We start from the raw sequence: 14,440 nt of genomic DNA on the forward strand, positions 1-14,440 counted from the left end.
ATTACAGGCATGCACCACCATGCCCAGCTAATTTTGTATTTTTGGTAGAGATGGGGTTTCACCATGCTGGTCAGGCTGGTCTCAAACCCCTGACCTCAAGTGATCCACCTGCCTTGGCCTCCCAAAGTGCTGGGATTACAGGTGTGAGCTGCCACACCTGGTGTTGCTTTTTTTTTTTTAAGAAAATGGGAGCTCCCAAGCTGGATGCCAGAGCAGGCTGTTAGGGTAGTGAATAAAAGGGTACCAGAAAAGTTTCCTTGACATGTCTCTCTTTCTCCTAGTGTCTGTATGTCTGCTTTATTGCTCATTTTAAGAGAACCAAAATTAAACCCAGAGTCTGGCATCACCCTTTACTTTAGCAAATACACAAAAGTATTTTCCTACCTTTAGGAACACCATTGAGAGTGCCTGAGGAGACTGAGTCCTCACATGGCCAAGCCACGTGTGCAAGCCTAATTGCACGGAAGCCCTCAACTCCTAACTCCAGGCCTTCCCTGCCTATCCTATTCCCATTTGAAAAGGGGCAGAGTGACTTTAGAATCACATGTTGCCAGGCACTCTCAGATACTGTTGGTGGAACTGTAACTTACTGTAACATTTCTAAAAGCATTTTGGTGATAAGTGTCAAGAATCCTGATATTTTTATGCCCCTTTGACTCAGTAATTCCACACTTCTGTAATTCTCCAAAGCAATTAATGTGAAATATAGTAAAGCGTTATAAGTCACAGAAAATAGTTTTCTAGAAAAAAACAAACTATCTAAATAAACAAGTGTTAAAGTAAATGTTGGTACCGGCACAACATGGGATATTGTTTTGCTGTTAAAAATGTTCACAATGTTTGGCCGGGTGTGGTGGCTCACGCCTGTAATCCCAGCACTTTGGGAGGTCGAGGCAGGCGGATCACCTGAAGTCAGGAATTCGAGACCAGCCTGGCCAACATGCTGAAACCCCGTCTCTACTAAAAATACAAAAATTAGCCGGGTGTGGTGGTGTATGCCTGTAGTCCCAGCTACTCAGGAGGCTGAGGTAGGAGAATCACTTGAACCTGGGAGGTGGAGGTTGCAGTGAGCCAAGATCGCACCACTGCACTCCAGCCTGAACGATGAGAGAAACTCCATCTCAAAAAAAAAAAGTTCACAATGTTTATAATGTGGGAAATGACTAATACTTTAGAGAAATGGACAGGTTGTAGAATTGGACAGACAATATAATAGAGATAGTGAAACGTGTATCTCTCCATATGAAATACCATATATCATGTAAAGGATTTTTTTTTTTTTTTTTTTTGAGATGTCTTGCCGTGTCGCCCAGGCTGGAGTACAGTGGTGCAATCTCGGCTCACTACAATCTCTGCCTCCCAGGTTCAAACTATTTTCCTCCCTCAGCCTCCCAAGTACCTGGAATTACAGGCGTGCATCACTATGTCCAGCTAATTTTTGTATTTTTAGTAGAGACGGGGTTTCACCATGTTGGCCAGGCTGGTCTTGAACTCCTGATCTCAAGTGATCCACCTGCTTCGGCCTCCCGAAGTACTGGGATTACAGGTGTGAACCACCATGCCCAGGCAAATTTTTTTTTATCATACTTTTTCTGTATTTTCCAAAACTTTTACTATCATCATATCTTTCTTTTAACAATCAGGCAAAAAACATTATAATAAATATAGTTTTGTCAACAAGTTGCTTTATTCTCCATGGGGAGACAACCATGAATTCATTTTTATTATATATTGGAAGTTACTTATGTTGTGTAGTCAGTCCTTTGTTATCTGCAGGTGACATGTTTACTTTGTGAACTTTCAGCTAATTTTTAAGTGTTCTGACTTTCTCCTTGCCTTCACTAAATGGCCTTTCCTGTTATTGGTTAGTGTGAGCCTGGAAGACAAACATGAATGTCATTCTAAGCCAGATAAAATTTGAAAGTCATGAGCCTGGGAGGCAGAGGTTGCAATGAGTTGAGGTTGCTCTACTGCATTCCAGCCTGGGCAACAGAGCAAGACCTTGTTTCAAAAAAAAAAAAAAATTGAAAGTCAAACCTGCAGTCCCAAGGCCACTGTACTGACTTTTAAAGATAGTACTATCGAAGCAGTAGGCTTATATAGCTTTCCTTCTTGCTATTTGTGAGATAATAAGGTTCCTCCATAATTGTATGTCTTAACAGGTTGAGAGACAATTGCAGCTGTTCCAGAAAATCAGCCATTTTCTCTGTCTTCAAGTTTTACTTTATAATAATTTAGGTAAACATTGCACCTTAAATTATATATGTATACTCCAATCCACATATATGTGTTTATCACATAGGTATATCCCTACCCAAAAATCTTAAGAAGATACACACAAGAATTTAGTAATGATTATCTCTAGGTGGCAGAATTATATTATTTGAAATGTTTTTGGCCAGAAAAACTGACCAGCAGTGACTTAAACCACAAGGCTATTTATTGTTTTCGTAACAAGAAAGAAGTCAGAGGCAAGCATTCAACTTTGGTTCCATGGCCTGGATAGGGACTATTTATTTGAGACCCAGGCTTTTTCCTTTTGTTCTTCCATTCAGAGGGTCAGCTTCTCAACCTTGAGTTTATTGTTTCGTGATTGCAGGATGGTGGTTGTAGCTCTATGCAGCATGCTAGGTTTGGAATGGAAGTGAGAGGAAACGGGGCAGAGCCCAAATGTGGATTGCTGTGTGCTATAAGAAATGTTTAAGTGCTGCTTCTAAGGGATGAGCTATGTTCATTTCTCTTCCCATTCTCCAAAGTACAGATGATATGGCCGTCCCATTCTTTCCTCAGGTCTCCCACCATCCGGGACATGGCGATCCGCTGCATTGCCCAGATGGTGAACTCCCAGGCGGCCAACATCCGCTCAGGCTGGAAGAACATCTTTGCCGTGTTCCACCAGGCAGCCTCTGATCATGATGGGAACATTGTGGAGCTGGCCTTCCAGACCACTTGCCACATTGTCAGTAAGTGGCTCTGTTCCCTCCCTACTAATGTCCCACCTGCAAGTCTAGAAGAGTGTCACTTGCTGTCTATTTTACTACCTACAGGGGCTTCCCTACCTTGGCTCTACTGTGATATAGTAATGTGCCAGGCCGTGTTGTAAGTGCTTGATGAGTATTAATCTTGATCTTAACTCTGTTTTGACTTTCTCCTTGCCTTCTCTAAATGGCCTTTCCTGTTATCAGTCAGTTTGGGTCCAGCAGATAAACGTGAATGTTATTTCAAGCCAGATGAAATTTGAAAGTCAAATCAATCCCAAGGCCACTCTAATGACTATGAAAGAATTACAGTCAATCCTCATTATTGGTGGATTCCGTGTGTATACTCACTAAAATGTATATACATTAATAACTCCACAACAAGTACTCATGGTGCTTTTGTGGTCATTTGCCAACATGTGCATGCACAGAAGAGCAAAAACTTGAGTCACCCAAGGCGCACGTTCCCAGTTGTGGTGGAAGAAGGTGGCACCCTGCCTTCTTGTTTGAGCTGTCATGACATAAACAAGTGTGCTTAATGTGGCCTATCGAGTGCCATTTTTTTTTACATTTTCGTGCTTTTTGTTGGTGATTTCACTGTTTAAAATGCCCCCCCAAGCATAGTGCTGAATGCTGGGTAGTATTCTACATGCAGAAAGGCTGTGATGTGTCTTATGGAAAAAATATGTGTGTTAGATGAGCTTCCTTCAGGCATGAGTTACAGTGCTATATTGGCTGTGAGTTCAGTGTTAATGAATCAACAATATGTATTAAATAAGGTGTCTTTTCAACAGGAACACACATACAACAAGGTTATGTCTTGATCAGCTGATGAAAATGTTCTGACCAGAGACTTGCAGGAATCTAGTTCCTTATCTCCATATTTTCCCTAAGAACCATGGTTCAGTATTCTTGAATTCAGTGTTTATGGCAACTTTATAGAATGTAACTATCAGGAATAATGAGAACAGACTATCTCATTATTTCCCCCATGTTACTAAAGAGGAAATTGAGGCACAGAAAAATAAATACAACAACTTGCCTGAGGACACACAGTTTCGATGTAGTGGAACCAGGACTTGCACTCGGGCAGTCGAGCCCAGAGTTAGTTTAGTGTCCCCCTCCTCTGGACTGACCGGGAGTCCTGGGTTCTGCCTGCGAGCATGCAACAAGATGTTTACTTCATCTCTATGGAAATTTTTAGGCATTGAGTCATCTTTGCACATAGTTGGCGTTCAATAAATGAATGAATTGATATTTGGGCCTTTACATCATTGCTTGAGCGCAGGAAGACTGTCTAGCCCAAGCTGTACCCAGTGCATTCATTCCTGAGTAATTTAATAAGAAAAACTGTCTTCCAAAGACACTGACATGCTTTTCTTAGATTTTCACAGTTAATTATCTCTGATGTATATGTGTGTATATGTGCACGCACGTGCATTTTTTCATCCCCATTTCTAAATCCTGGTCTTATGAAAAATGTGCCTTGTGTTCCCCCAGCAACTATTTTCCAGCACCATTTTCCTGCAGCCATCGATTCCTTTCAGGATGCTGTGAAGTGCTTATCAGAGTTTGCCTGCAATGCCGCTTTCCCTGACACGAGCATGGAAGCGATTCGGCTCATCCGCTTCTGTGGCAAATACGTCTCTGAGAGGCCTCGGGTTCGTTTTTCCCCACCTTACTCAGATGGGCAGTGAAGGGAAAAGGTCATGGAGCAGAAATTCTTGCTCCTAACCAAGAGCTTTCCAGCTACTCTTTTAGAAATGTGTGTTTGCCCTAAATTAGGTGTTTATTTCAAAATGCTGCCATGACAGGGAGTTAGGCCTTTTCATTATTTGGTATATGTGAAATTCTGTATTTTATTCATACTGAATCTATGGTATTCTACAAATTGTTTTTGTAGAAGTTAGTTGTATTTTAGCTTTTGTATTTTGGCAAAGCTCAAGAAGCTAGACCTTTCTATTTGAAAGAAAACAAACCTCCCTTGTAGGAAATGGCATTATGTCTTTGTAATGTGCCTGAGAAATCATATTTAAAAATCACCTTTTGTTTTCTCCTGAAAATGATGGGTTTTTTTTTTTTTTTTTTTTTTTAATGTGTCTCATCTTTCTAAAGAGGCCTATTTGGTTTAAATGACAGAGTCCCAAAACACTGAAATAGGGTGAAAACAAGTCCATCTAAACTATGATGTCCTGTGTAGATCTCTACTTAAGTTTCCTTTACAGAAAGAGCTATAAACCTGTAAGGTGATATGTCTCATCTCTTACAACAGCTCACTAAGATGTGATGATAATGGGAGCCAATGTTGATTGAGCACTTAGTACTTGTTGGGCACCATTCTAGGTATTTTCTGTATGTTGATTCATTTAGTCCCCATGTCAGACCTATGAGATGTAATTATATCCCATTGTACAGGAGAGTTAACTGAAGCACAGAGAGAAATTGCCTAACATTACATAACCAGAGTTGCTAAAGAAATTTCAGTACCACTTCAAGAGTGGTTACAGAGCAGAGGGGTCAAAATCCCAGAAATAGGGCAGAGAGTAGGGCTATACATGCAGACTGTAGAAAGACTGCCAGGTCCTAGCTGTATGACCTTGAGCAGCTTACTCAAGCTCTTGATGCCTCAGTTAATTCATCTATAACCCAGGACCATTGTTTCTACCTGCCACTTGGAATCCTTGTGAGAATTGTTAATCCATGAAAAGAACTTTAACAGTGCCTGGCCCATAGCAAGCACTCAGTCAATAGTAGCTGCTGGTATTATTTTAAGTAATGTGTATGACAGTATCATTCCAGAAAGACCTAAGATAATGAATCATCCTGGATATTTTGTCAATACTATTTGACCTTTAAGCTCTTCTTAGTATAACACCTCCCACCCCCAGGACTCTTGTGATCTGCCCCCCTTCAACTTGTTCTAAAACCCGCAGAGGTCCATAGGTTTGTACTGGGAAACTGCTCATATGCCCTTTGGGACAGATAATGTCTTTGTGTAGTCTGTTCCCACTGTACCCTTGCTGAATGGAGATTTTTGGGAGAGAAAAATGTGTGGGGCCTTAATCTGCATATAGTTCCCTTTCAGTTCCTTCCTTTTGCATGCTTAGTTTACACCTGAGATGTGATTTTTCATCCTAGGTGCTACAAGAATACACAAGTGATGACATGAATGTAGCTCCTGGTGACAGAGTCTGGGTCCGAGGCTGGTTCCCCATCTTATTCGAACTCTCCTGCATCATTAATAGATGCAAGTTAGATGTACGAACAAGGTAACCATGTTCCCGTGCGGTGGCCCCTTACATCACTGAAATGAACCTCAGTCACTTGCTCACCTGACCCCACTCTCTTCTCTGTTGTTCTCTTCTCCACCATTCTCTCTTCTGTGCCTGACTTTGTTTCCTCCAGGGGACTCACAGTCATGTTTGAGATCATGAAGAGCTATGGCCACACCTTTGAAAAGCACTGGTGGCAGGACCTGTTCAGAATCGTGTTTCGGATTTTTGACAATATGAAACTCCCTGAGCAACTGTCAGAGGTAGGTGATAACTACAGCACTGCCCTAGGTATGATGGAGAGGAAAGCCTTTCTGGCCTGTATTTGCCTCTGGGGGCTGCATCATCGTCTACCCAGAGTTCTTAAATACTGAGCAACTTAAGGTTTTAAAAATGGAAACACCTTTCTGATACTCTCCTACCAGTATCAGCTAGTCCTGAGTGACTCTCCCCATGTTCAGAAGAATGAGAGGAAATACATCTCTGTGGTCTGCTGCTTGGCCCTCAGGCATTGCACCTTCCAGTTCAGCAGGGCTCCTGACTGGTCATTGTAGTTGTTTTGTTCATATCAACCTCTGAGCAGTCAGAAAGTGGAATGTCTCTGGCCTCTTAAGGGTTTTTAATGAAATTGCATTTGGAGATGATGTTGAATATTAAGCCTTTTTTTTAAAAGGATGTTTGATGCCTGTAGGTGTTTTTATTTGTCCCTTAGAGGTACAGGGATAGTGAAAGGGTATTCTAGGCTCAAGATTTTTAGATGGAAAAGTAACCTTTTTATTTCTTTTGGGAACACCATTCCTTCCCTCACCGCAACATAAAAGTGACATATGCTTAATATGGAATATTAGGCAAACACAAAAAAATTCTTCCTTTTACCATCCAAAATTAGAGTTAATGTTTTTGCAAAATTTTCTCCATCTTCTACATGGTTTAAATATGATTCGGAGGCCAGGCACAATGGCTCATGCCTATAATCCCAGCATTTTGGGAAGGTGAGGTGGGAGGATTACTTGAGGCCAAGAGTTTGGGACCAGCCTAGGCAACATAGTGAGACCATATCTCTTAAATAAATAAATAAATATGGTTGAGGTCATAGTATAGATAGAGTTTTCTAATCTTTTTAAATTTAAATATGTTTTTCCTCATTATAAAACAAGTAGAACTACAGAACACAGACAAAAACAAGAATTTAAACACTCACAGTTGCGGTTTTTCATAGGCAGCCACCGTTAAGACCTTCAAGTGTTGCTTTCATCTGTGTGTCCACCCACACATGCATTTGTGATCCACTTTTTTCTTCTATGAAAATAGAATTCCAACACACGTATATAAACTACTTCTTAAACTTAATACATGAGTATTTTTTCATAGCCATAACTTTTCTTCTAGAATGTTTTGTTTGTTTGTTCCTTTGCTTTGTTTCGTTTTTTTGAGACAGAGTCTTGCTCTGTTGCCCAGGCTGGAGTGCAGTGGTGTGATCTCGGCTCACAGCAACCTCTGTCTCCTGGGTTAAGCAATTCTCCTGCCTCAGCCTCCCAAGTAGCTGGGACTGCAGGCTAATGCCACCATGTCCAGCTAATTTTTGTAATTTAAATAGAGACAAGATCTCACCATGTTGGCCAGGCTGGTCTCAAACTCCTGACCTCAAGTGATCCACCCGCCTCAGCCTCCAAAGTGCAGGGATTACAGGTGTGAGCCACCACACCCAGCCTTTCTTCTACAATGTTGTTTTAATAATGGCTACAAAATAGTCTTAGTTGTGGATGTTCCACAGCTTATGAACATTTAGGTTGCTTTCCGGTTTTTCTGGACAGCACTGAAATGAACATTTTTTGCAGCTACACTTCTAGTGGTGGTGTTTTCTTCTTTAAAGACAAGTGGCCCAACTGCCAGGTTTGGGGCCTGCGTATTACTAAGCCTTTTGATACGTACCACTAAGCTGACCTGCAGATATCTCTGCAGCCATTTACACTTCTGTCAGCAATGCATGAGAGTTCCTGTTTCTCCATATTCATTCCAGGTCTTCTCATTTTAATTTGTTTTAGTCATTGCTAATTTGATAAGCCAAATGTATCACATTGAAAAAGTGTTTCAAACTGCTAGTGAGGTGGCATATTTTCTCTCATAGGATTGATCATTCTTAAGAATTGCCTTTTATGAATTCTTTTATGAATTACTCTTAGCTCATCTACTGGATTATTCATCTTTCTCCTATTTATGCATTTTTAAATATATAAATAATGTAGCATATGCTTACATGAGTTGCAGATGATTTGCCCACTTTATTATTTCCTTTTCATTTTGGAAAATTTAGCTTTTAAGTAACCAAATCTATGCGTTTTTTATTTATTTTTTTATTCCACTTCTGGCTTCCACTTTTGGCATCATTACCATAATTTTATAAAGATCCCTCTGTATATCCTCTGTACATATGAATGTATTAACATTTTTAAGACGTATTCTTGATACATATCACCAAATTGCTTTCTACAACAGTTTTGCCAGGAGTGTACAAGAATGCCCATCTCACTGCAGGGAGAATAGCTTTTAAGTGTCATCTTTTTGTTTTCCCAGAAATCTGAGTGGATGACAACAACCTGCAATCACGCACTTTATGCTATTTGTGATGTTTTTACCCAGTTTTATGAAGCTTTGAATGAAGTTCTTCTTTCTGATGTATTTGCACAATTGCAGTGGTGTGTCAAACAAGGTACTCTTTAAGCCTCTAGGCATCATTTTTCTTACATAGTCTTTAATGAGAGGTTAGTTTTTTCAATATTTAAAAGCATGGATGTAGTGCCATGGAGTACAATATATAATTTAGTTGGTGAAATGTATACGTTTTAATTACAGTATAAAAACAGTGCCCCCCCCAAGTCAGTTCATAAAGCATTTCTTAAAGATGGGATATAGTTATTTTTGTATTCTACAAGATGTACCTTCATGTATTATACTGTTCTTTTTACTTTTGGATATGTTTGAAATTTTCTCTAGTAAAATGTTTTTAAAATGTATTGTTTCAGTCAAGATCAACAGCTTCATCAACAGACATTTTTCATTTGAGTAGTTGTGTGTTTATTTTAGAGTTTGTCAGGAAAAATACCCAGCTAGCACATTAGAACTGGATTCCATAGATAATTTTGGCTTAGGGCAAGAAATTTAGTTACATTTTTGAAAAAGTGACTTAATTTTAAAATAAATGACAAAACATTTGATATTGTTCAGGTGGCAAAAATTGGAAATGTAATGTATGAGTGACTAAATTTTTGAAAACCTGGTCTAATGTTTTCTCTCTTCTATTACCATTTTTCATACATGAGCCACTTAATTTAAAGTAGCAAAATGTTGACCTTTCTTCTTTAGCAATAAAACTATGATAAACAATTTTAACTCTTCAAAAAAATTTTAATAAAAATTTTAATACTGTCTGTAGCATGGCTTCATTAATTAAAAGCCTAGAAACTCACCAGTTGCTGTCTCCAACTCACAATATACAGTATTTTGAGACCTGGTTGGCATCAAAATAGCAGTAGAAGTTTAATGATAGATACTGCTTTATTTTACAGATAATGAACAGTTGGCGCGATCAGGTACAAATTGCTTAGAAAACTTAGTAATATCCAATGGAGAGAAATTCAGTCCTGAAGTCTGGGATGAAACCTGCAACTGTATGTTGGATATTTTCAAAACAACCATCCCACATGTGTAAGTGTTCATGCAGTTGTTCCCATTTATCTCTGTGTTCAGTGGATGTCTTAAAGCTCCTGATTGCCTTTCACATTGATTATTTTTTTTCTCTATTTTTTTCTTCAGTTTGCTGACATGGAGACCTGTAGGAATGGAGGACGATTCATCAGAAAAGCATTTGGTAGGATTTGGGGTTTTTCTTTGGTTGTCTTTTCTTTTTTCTATCTTAGTAAAAGATCAATAAGCCTGTATAGTTTGTACTTTTTTAAATGGGAAGTGAGTAAAATTATAAGATCTAAAAATAATATATATTCATAATATATTTTTTAGAAAGTCCAGAAAAGCATTAAGCAAATAAGTAACCTCACCAAGTAAAAAGCACAGTTTACATTTCTAGCTGCCGCTTTGTGTGACCGTGCATGCCTAGGAAAACCAGCCATATTTGAAATGAGGGATCAGTTAGCATATAACAACATCTGAGCATTTTTCCATATTTTAAACGGTTCTTTGAGAGCAGTCTTTTCAGTGGCTGCATAGTATTATAATTTCTTTACTTCTCCCTTATCGGACTCTCAGGTTAGTTCTAGGCTTTCAACATTGTAAATAGAGCTTTGGCGTAACTGTGCTTGTTTGTTGCCCTCCTAAATTAATAGTGCTTTCCTCTTCACCAAAGAAGTGGTAGTTCTTACTTTTTGTGTGAGTCCACATAAAGAAGTTTTAATTCAGATCTCACTTTTAAATACTTTGGTTTACAGAGAGGAGTTGAATTAACTTTTATTCCTAAGTGACTCTAAGACCATTAGATTTTAAAAAGCATTTGGGATACAGCAACTGTCTTCTGCTGTTAAATTTTTTTATTTTTTATTTTATTTTATTTTTCTCGAGACAGATTCTCGCTCTGTCCCCAGGCTGGAGTGCAGCAGTGCGATCTCGGCTCACTGCAACCTCCACCTCCTGGGTTCAAGCGATTCTCATGCCTCAGCCTCCCGCCAAGTAGCTGGGATTACAGGTGCCCGCCACCATGCCCAGCTAATTTTTGTATTTTTAGCAGAGATGGGGTTTCGCCATGTTGACCAGGCTGGTCTTGAACTCCTGACCTCAGGTGATCCGCCTTCCTTGGCCTCCCAAAGTGCTGGGATTACAGGCATGAGCCACTGTGCCTGGCCTGTTGTCAACTTTTTAAAAAACTAGTTACTGCACTAGTAATTTATCTTTGAACTTGCTCGCATAAAAAATTTGTCACACTTATTGTTAAATCCTAATATGTAGAGAAATGTCCTCTGGGTTGGAATAGGAAAATAGGGAATTTTAATGGGAGGAGAAGTAATTTAAATTCTTAATCTCTCCATCGCAGCCTGTGAGGCATGCTACATTAAGCATGTAGTATCATTTTATTTTGAGCTAAGCAAGGCACTTAAATACAGGCTGGACCAGCCGTGTTAAAACAGGCACATCTCTGCCCAAATTATCATGAAGAAAAGTGAGCACTGTGTTTCCCTCTGGTTTACATTTAGGATGTGGATCTGGACCGCCAGTCTTTAAGCAGCATAGATAAAAATCCCTCTGAGAGAGGACAGAGCCAGCTCTCTAACCCAACAGATGACAGCTGGAAGGGTAGACCATACGCAAGTAAGGCCACTTTTTAATTTGTTTTAAATAAGTAACATGTTTATGTGATTCATATATTCAGAAGGCACAAAAGGGTAAACATGATAAGCCTTCTTCTGCCCTGTGCCTCAGTCTGCCAGTTCTCTGTAGCAGCCAAGGTTACCTGTTTCTCTGTACCTTTCCAGAGTCATTTTATCCATATGCAGGCAAGTACATGCACATATACATTCATATACATACATAGATAGTACATATGAATTTTCTCCTTTTACCAGTTATGGAATAGTACATTCCATATACATTCACATATACATTCACACACATACATATATAGTACATATGAATTTTCTCCTTTTACCAGTTATGGAATAGTATGCCTTATTCTTTTTTCAGTTAGTATATTTTAGAGATCATTCAAAATCAGTACATAAGGAGCTTTCACGTTGTTTTATACGATTGTCTATTATTCCAGTTTGTAGACATGCATTTATTGCTTAATTGAGTTGCTCTTAACAGACATTTATATTACTTATAATCTTTTGCTGTTAGGAGCAGTACTGCATTGAATAACCCAATACATATGTCATTTGTGAATTTATGTAATAAATTCCTAAAAATGTACTGGAGTCAGTGGATAAGTGAATTTGCCATTTTTAAATATTTCCACATTGCTATCTATTACATTTGTAGCTGTTTACGTGATCTTTTTAGATGAAATACAACTTTGGACTAATTTAACTTGGAATTTTCAAATTATGAGTCAAATTGAATAGTTTTTCTTATGTTAAAGCACCACTTCTGTTTTCTTCTCTATGAACTCTGTAATCTTTGCTCATTTTCTGTTGATTGTTGGCCCCTTTTTTATTGGTTTGGAGGAGCTCTTATGTACTAGAAATCCTTTTTCTGATATGAGTTTCAAATTATTTTTGCCAAATTGTCTCTTAATGTTGCTTATGATGTGTTTTACTGTCATTTAAAAAAATAAGTTTAACAGCTGTCATGTACCAGGCACTGTACTGTGTGTTCCATGTGTATTGTTTCATGTAATCCTCATACTAGCCTTTGAAGAGGTACTGTCTTACGTTTGAGGGAACTGGGGCTTAGACAGATCATAGAACTTGACAACATGTAGTAGAGTGGGGATTCAGACACATTTTTGGCAGCCTGAGGAATGGGAACTTGTGAAGGTTGTTCTGGTCCTTTGAAAGTTGTGTGCCCCATTGTTTGCCTTTATAGCAGTCCCACCCTGTCCTCAACATGCTAGGCCATAGCTGTTAACATTGAAGTTAACTTCTGAAGCAGCACATTTGACCAAAACAGTGTGCGGTCACCTTTTTCTTTAGAAGGAATAAAAGTAGTCACCCTTGAAATTCATTAAAGAGGTACCGTGTTGGGACTGGCATGCTGTCTTTCACTAACTGCTGCAGCCAGCTTCTCTCCAATGCCCAGTGATAGAATGATACCTTTTTCATTTTCTCTTTTTTTAGAGACAGGGTCATACTCTGTCTCCCAAGCTGGAGTACACTAGTGCAATCATAGCTCATTGCAGCCTTGAACTCCTGGGCTCAAGCAATCCTCCTGCCTCAGTCTCCTGAGTAGCTGGGACTATAGGCATGTGCCACCACATTCAGCTAATTATTTTATTTTTTGTAGAGATGGGGTCTCACTTTGTTGCCCAGGCTGGTCTTGAATTCTTGGACTCAAGCCATCCTCCTGCCTTGGCCTCCCAAAGTGTTGGGATTACATGCGTGAGCCACCATGCCCGGGCTCTTTTTCTTCACGAGCTCCAGATAAAGTAGTTAGTTTCCGTGTGGAGGCCAAGTATACATTTCTTTCAATAGGAGAAGCACTGTCAGTGCAGTGAGAGTCTACACTCTGAGAAGTACCTAGGACTCAATCCACCTCCCATTCCCCCAGGGAACAGTGCCTTTGCTGCTCCCAGTCTCCCAGCTCAGCCATAAGCTCAGGCAGACAAAAATCTTTGCACTGTTATTATCGTTTCCTTCTTTTTATTTTTGGCCCAAAATGTTTTAATTGACTTGGCATAAGTTGAATGTACATCTTCTGGAACTCCACTATATTTAAAAAAAAATTTTTAAACAGTCTACATGGAGAATTGTTACGTGTTTTTATAATTTCATAACTGGCGAGGTGCAGTGGCTCACACCTGTAATCCCAGCACTTTGGGAGACCAGGACCAATGGATAGCTTGAGCCCAGGAATTTGAGACCAGCCTGGGCAACATGGTGAGACCCCATCTCTAAGAAGAAAAAAAAAAAATTTTTTTTAATGAAAAAAATGAAAAAATAATTTCACAGCCACTTTCAAAAACTTAAAGACAACTCAACCTCCTTGTTTTCTATCACTGAAATATTTAATGTTTTCAACATTCTGATTTTATAAAATAAGTTGGGAAAGGAATCTCTACTGTTTCTGTAGACAAACCAGTGAACACTTATGATGTATTTGACATGGGCCACCCTTGGGCCCTCAGGGATTGAGAACACAAAGAGGATATAGTTAGTCTACTCAGTAAGCAGAAACCACACCGCTAATTTGAACAGGGAAAATTCAATATTAAGAATTGTTGGGGCCGGGCGCGGTGGCTCATGCCTATAATCCTAACACTTTGGGAGGCTGAGGCGGGCAGATCATGAGGTTAGGAGTTCAAGACCAGCCTGGCCAACATAGTGAAACCCCATCTCTATTAAAACTACAAAAAAAATTAGCCGGGCATGGTGCCGGGTGCCTGTAGTCCCAGCTACTTGGGAGGAGGCAGGAGAATTGCTTGAACCTGAAGGCGGAGGTTGCAGTAAGCAAAGATCACGCCACTGCACTTCAGCCTGGGTGACACAGCGAGACTCTGTCTCAAAAAAAAAAAAAAAGGATTGTTGG

General features: G+C 39.5%; 1 protein-coding gene across 7 annotated transcripts in view; it reads left to right on the forward strand.

Annotated features, from left to right (window-relative positions):
• The window catches only part of ARFGEF2 (ADP ribosylation factor guanine nucleotide exchange factor 2), a 113,414-nt gene that overhangs the window by 84,475 nt on the left and 14,499 nt on the right, over positions 1-14,440 (forward strand). For 6 of the 7 annotated variants that reach the window (XM_016938087.4, XM_016938086.3, XM_016938089.4 and 3 more), the window contains 8 exons: positions 2,791-2,963; positions 4,479-4,639; positions 6,117-6,247; positions 6,384-6,513; positions 8,825-8,960; positions 9,817-9,955; positions 10,064-10,118; positions 11,452-11,566. In XM_016938087.4, coding sequence (XP_016793576.1) covers positions 2,791-2,963; positions 4,479-4,639; positions 6,117-6,247; positions 6,384-6,513; positions 8,825-8,960; positions 9,817-9,955; positions 10,064-10,118; positions 11,452-11,566 — 1,040 coding nt within the window. The remainder of the gene's footprint in view (positions 1-2,790; positions 2,964-4,478; positions 4,640-6,116; positions 6,248-6,383; positions 6,514-8,824; positions 8,961-9,816; positions 9,956-10,063; positions 10,119-11,451; positions 11,567-14,440) is intronic. The other variant, XR_010154276.1, reaches the window with a different exon arrangement.

This window comes from Pan troglodytes, chromosome 21 (genome assembly GCF_028858775.2).
Source record: "Pan troglodytes isolate AG18354 chromosome 21, NHGRI_mPanTro3-v2.0_pri, whole genome shotgun sequence".
In the NCBI taxonomy this organism is placed as follows: domain Eukaryota; kingdom Metazoa; phylum Chordata; class Mammalia; order Primates; family Hominidae; genus Pan; species Pan troglodytes.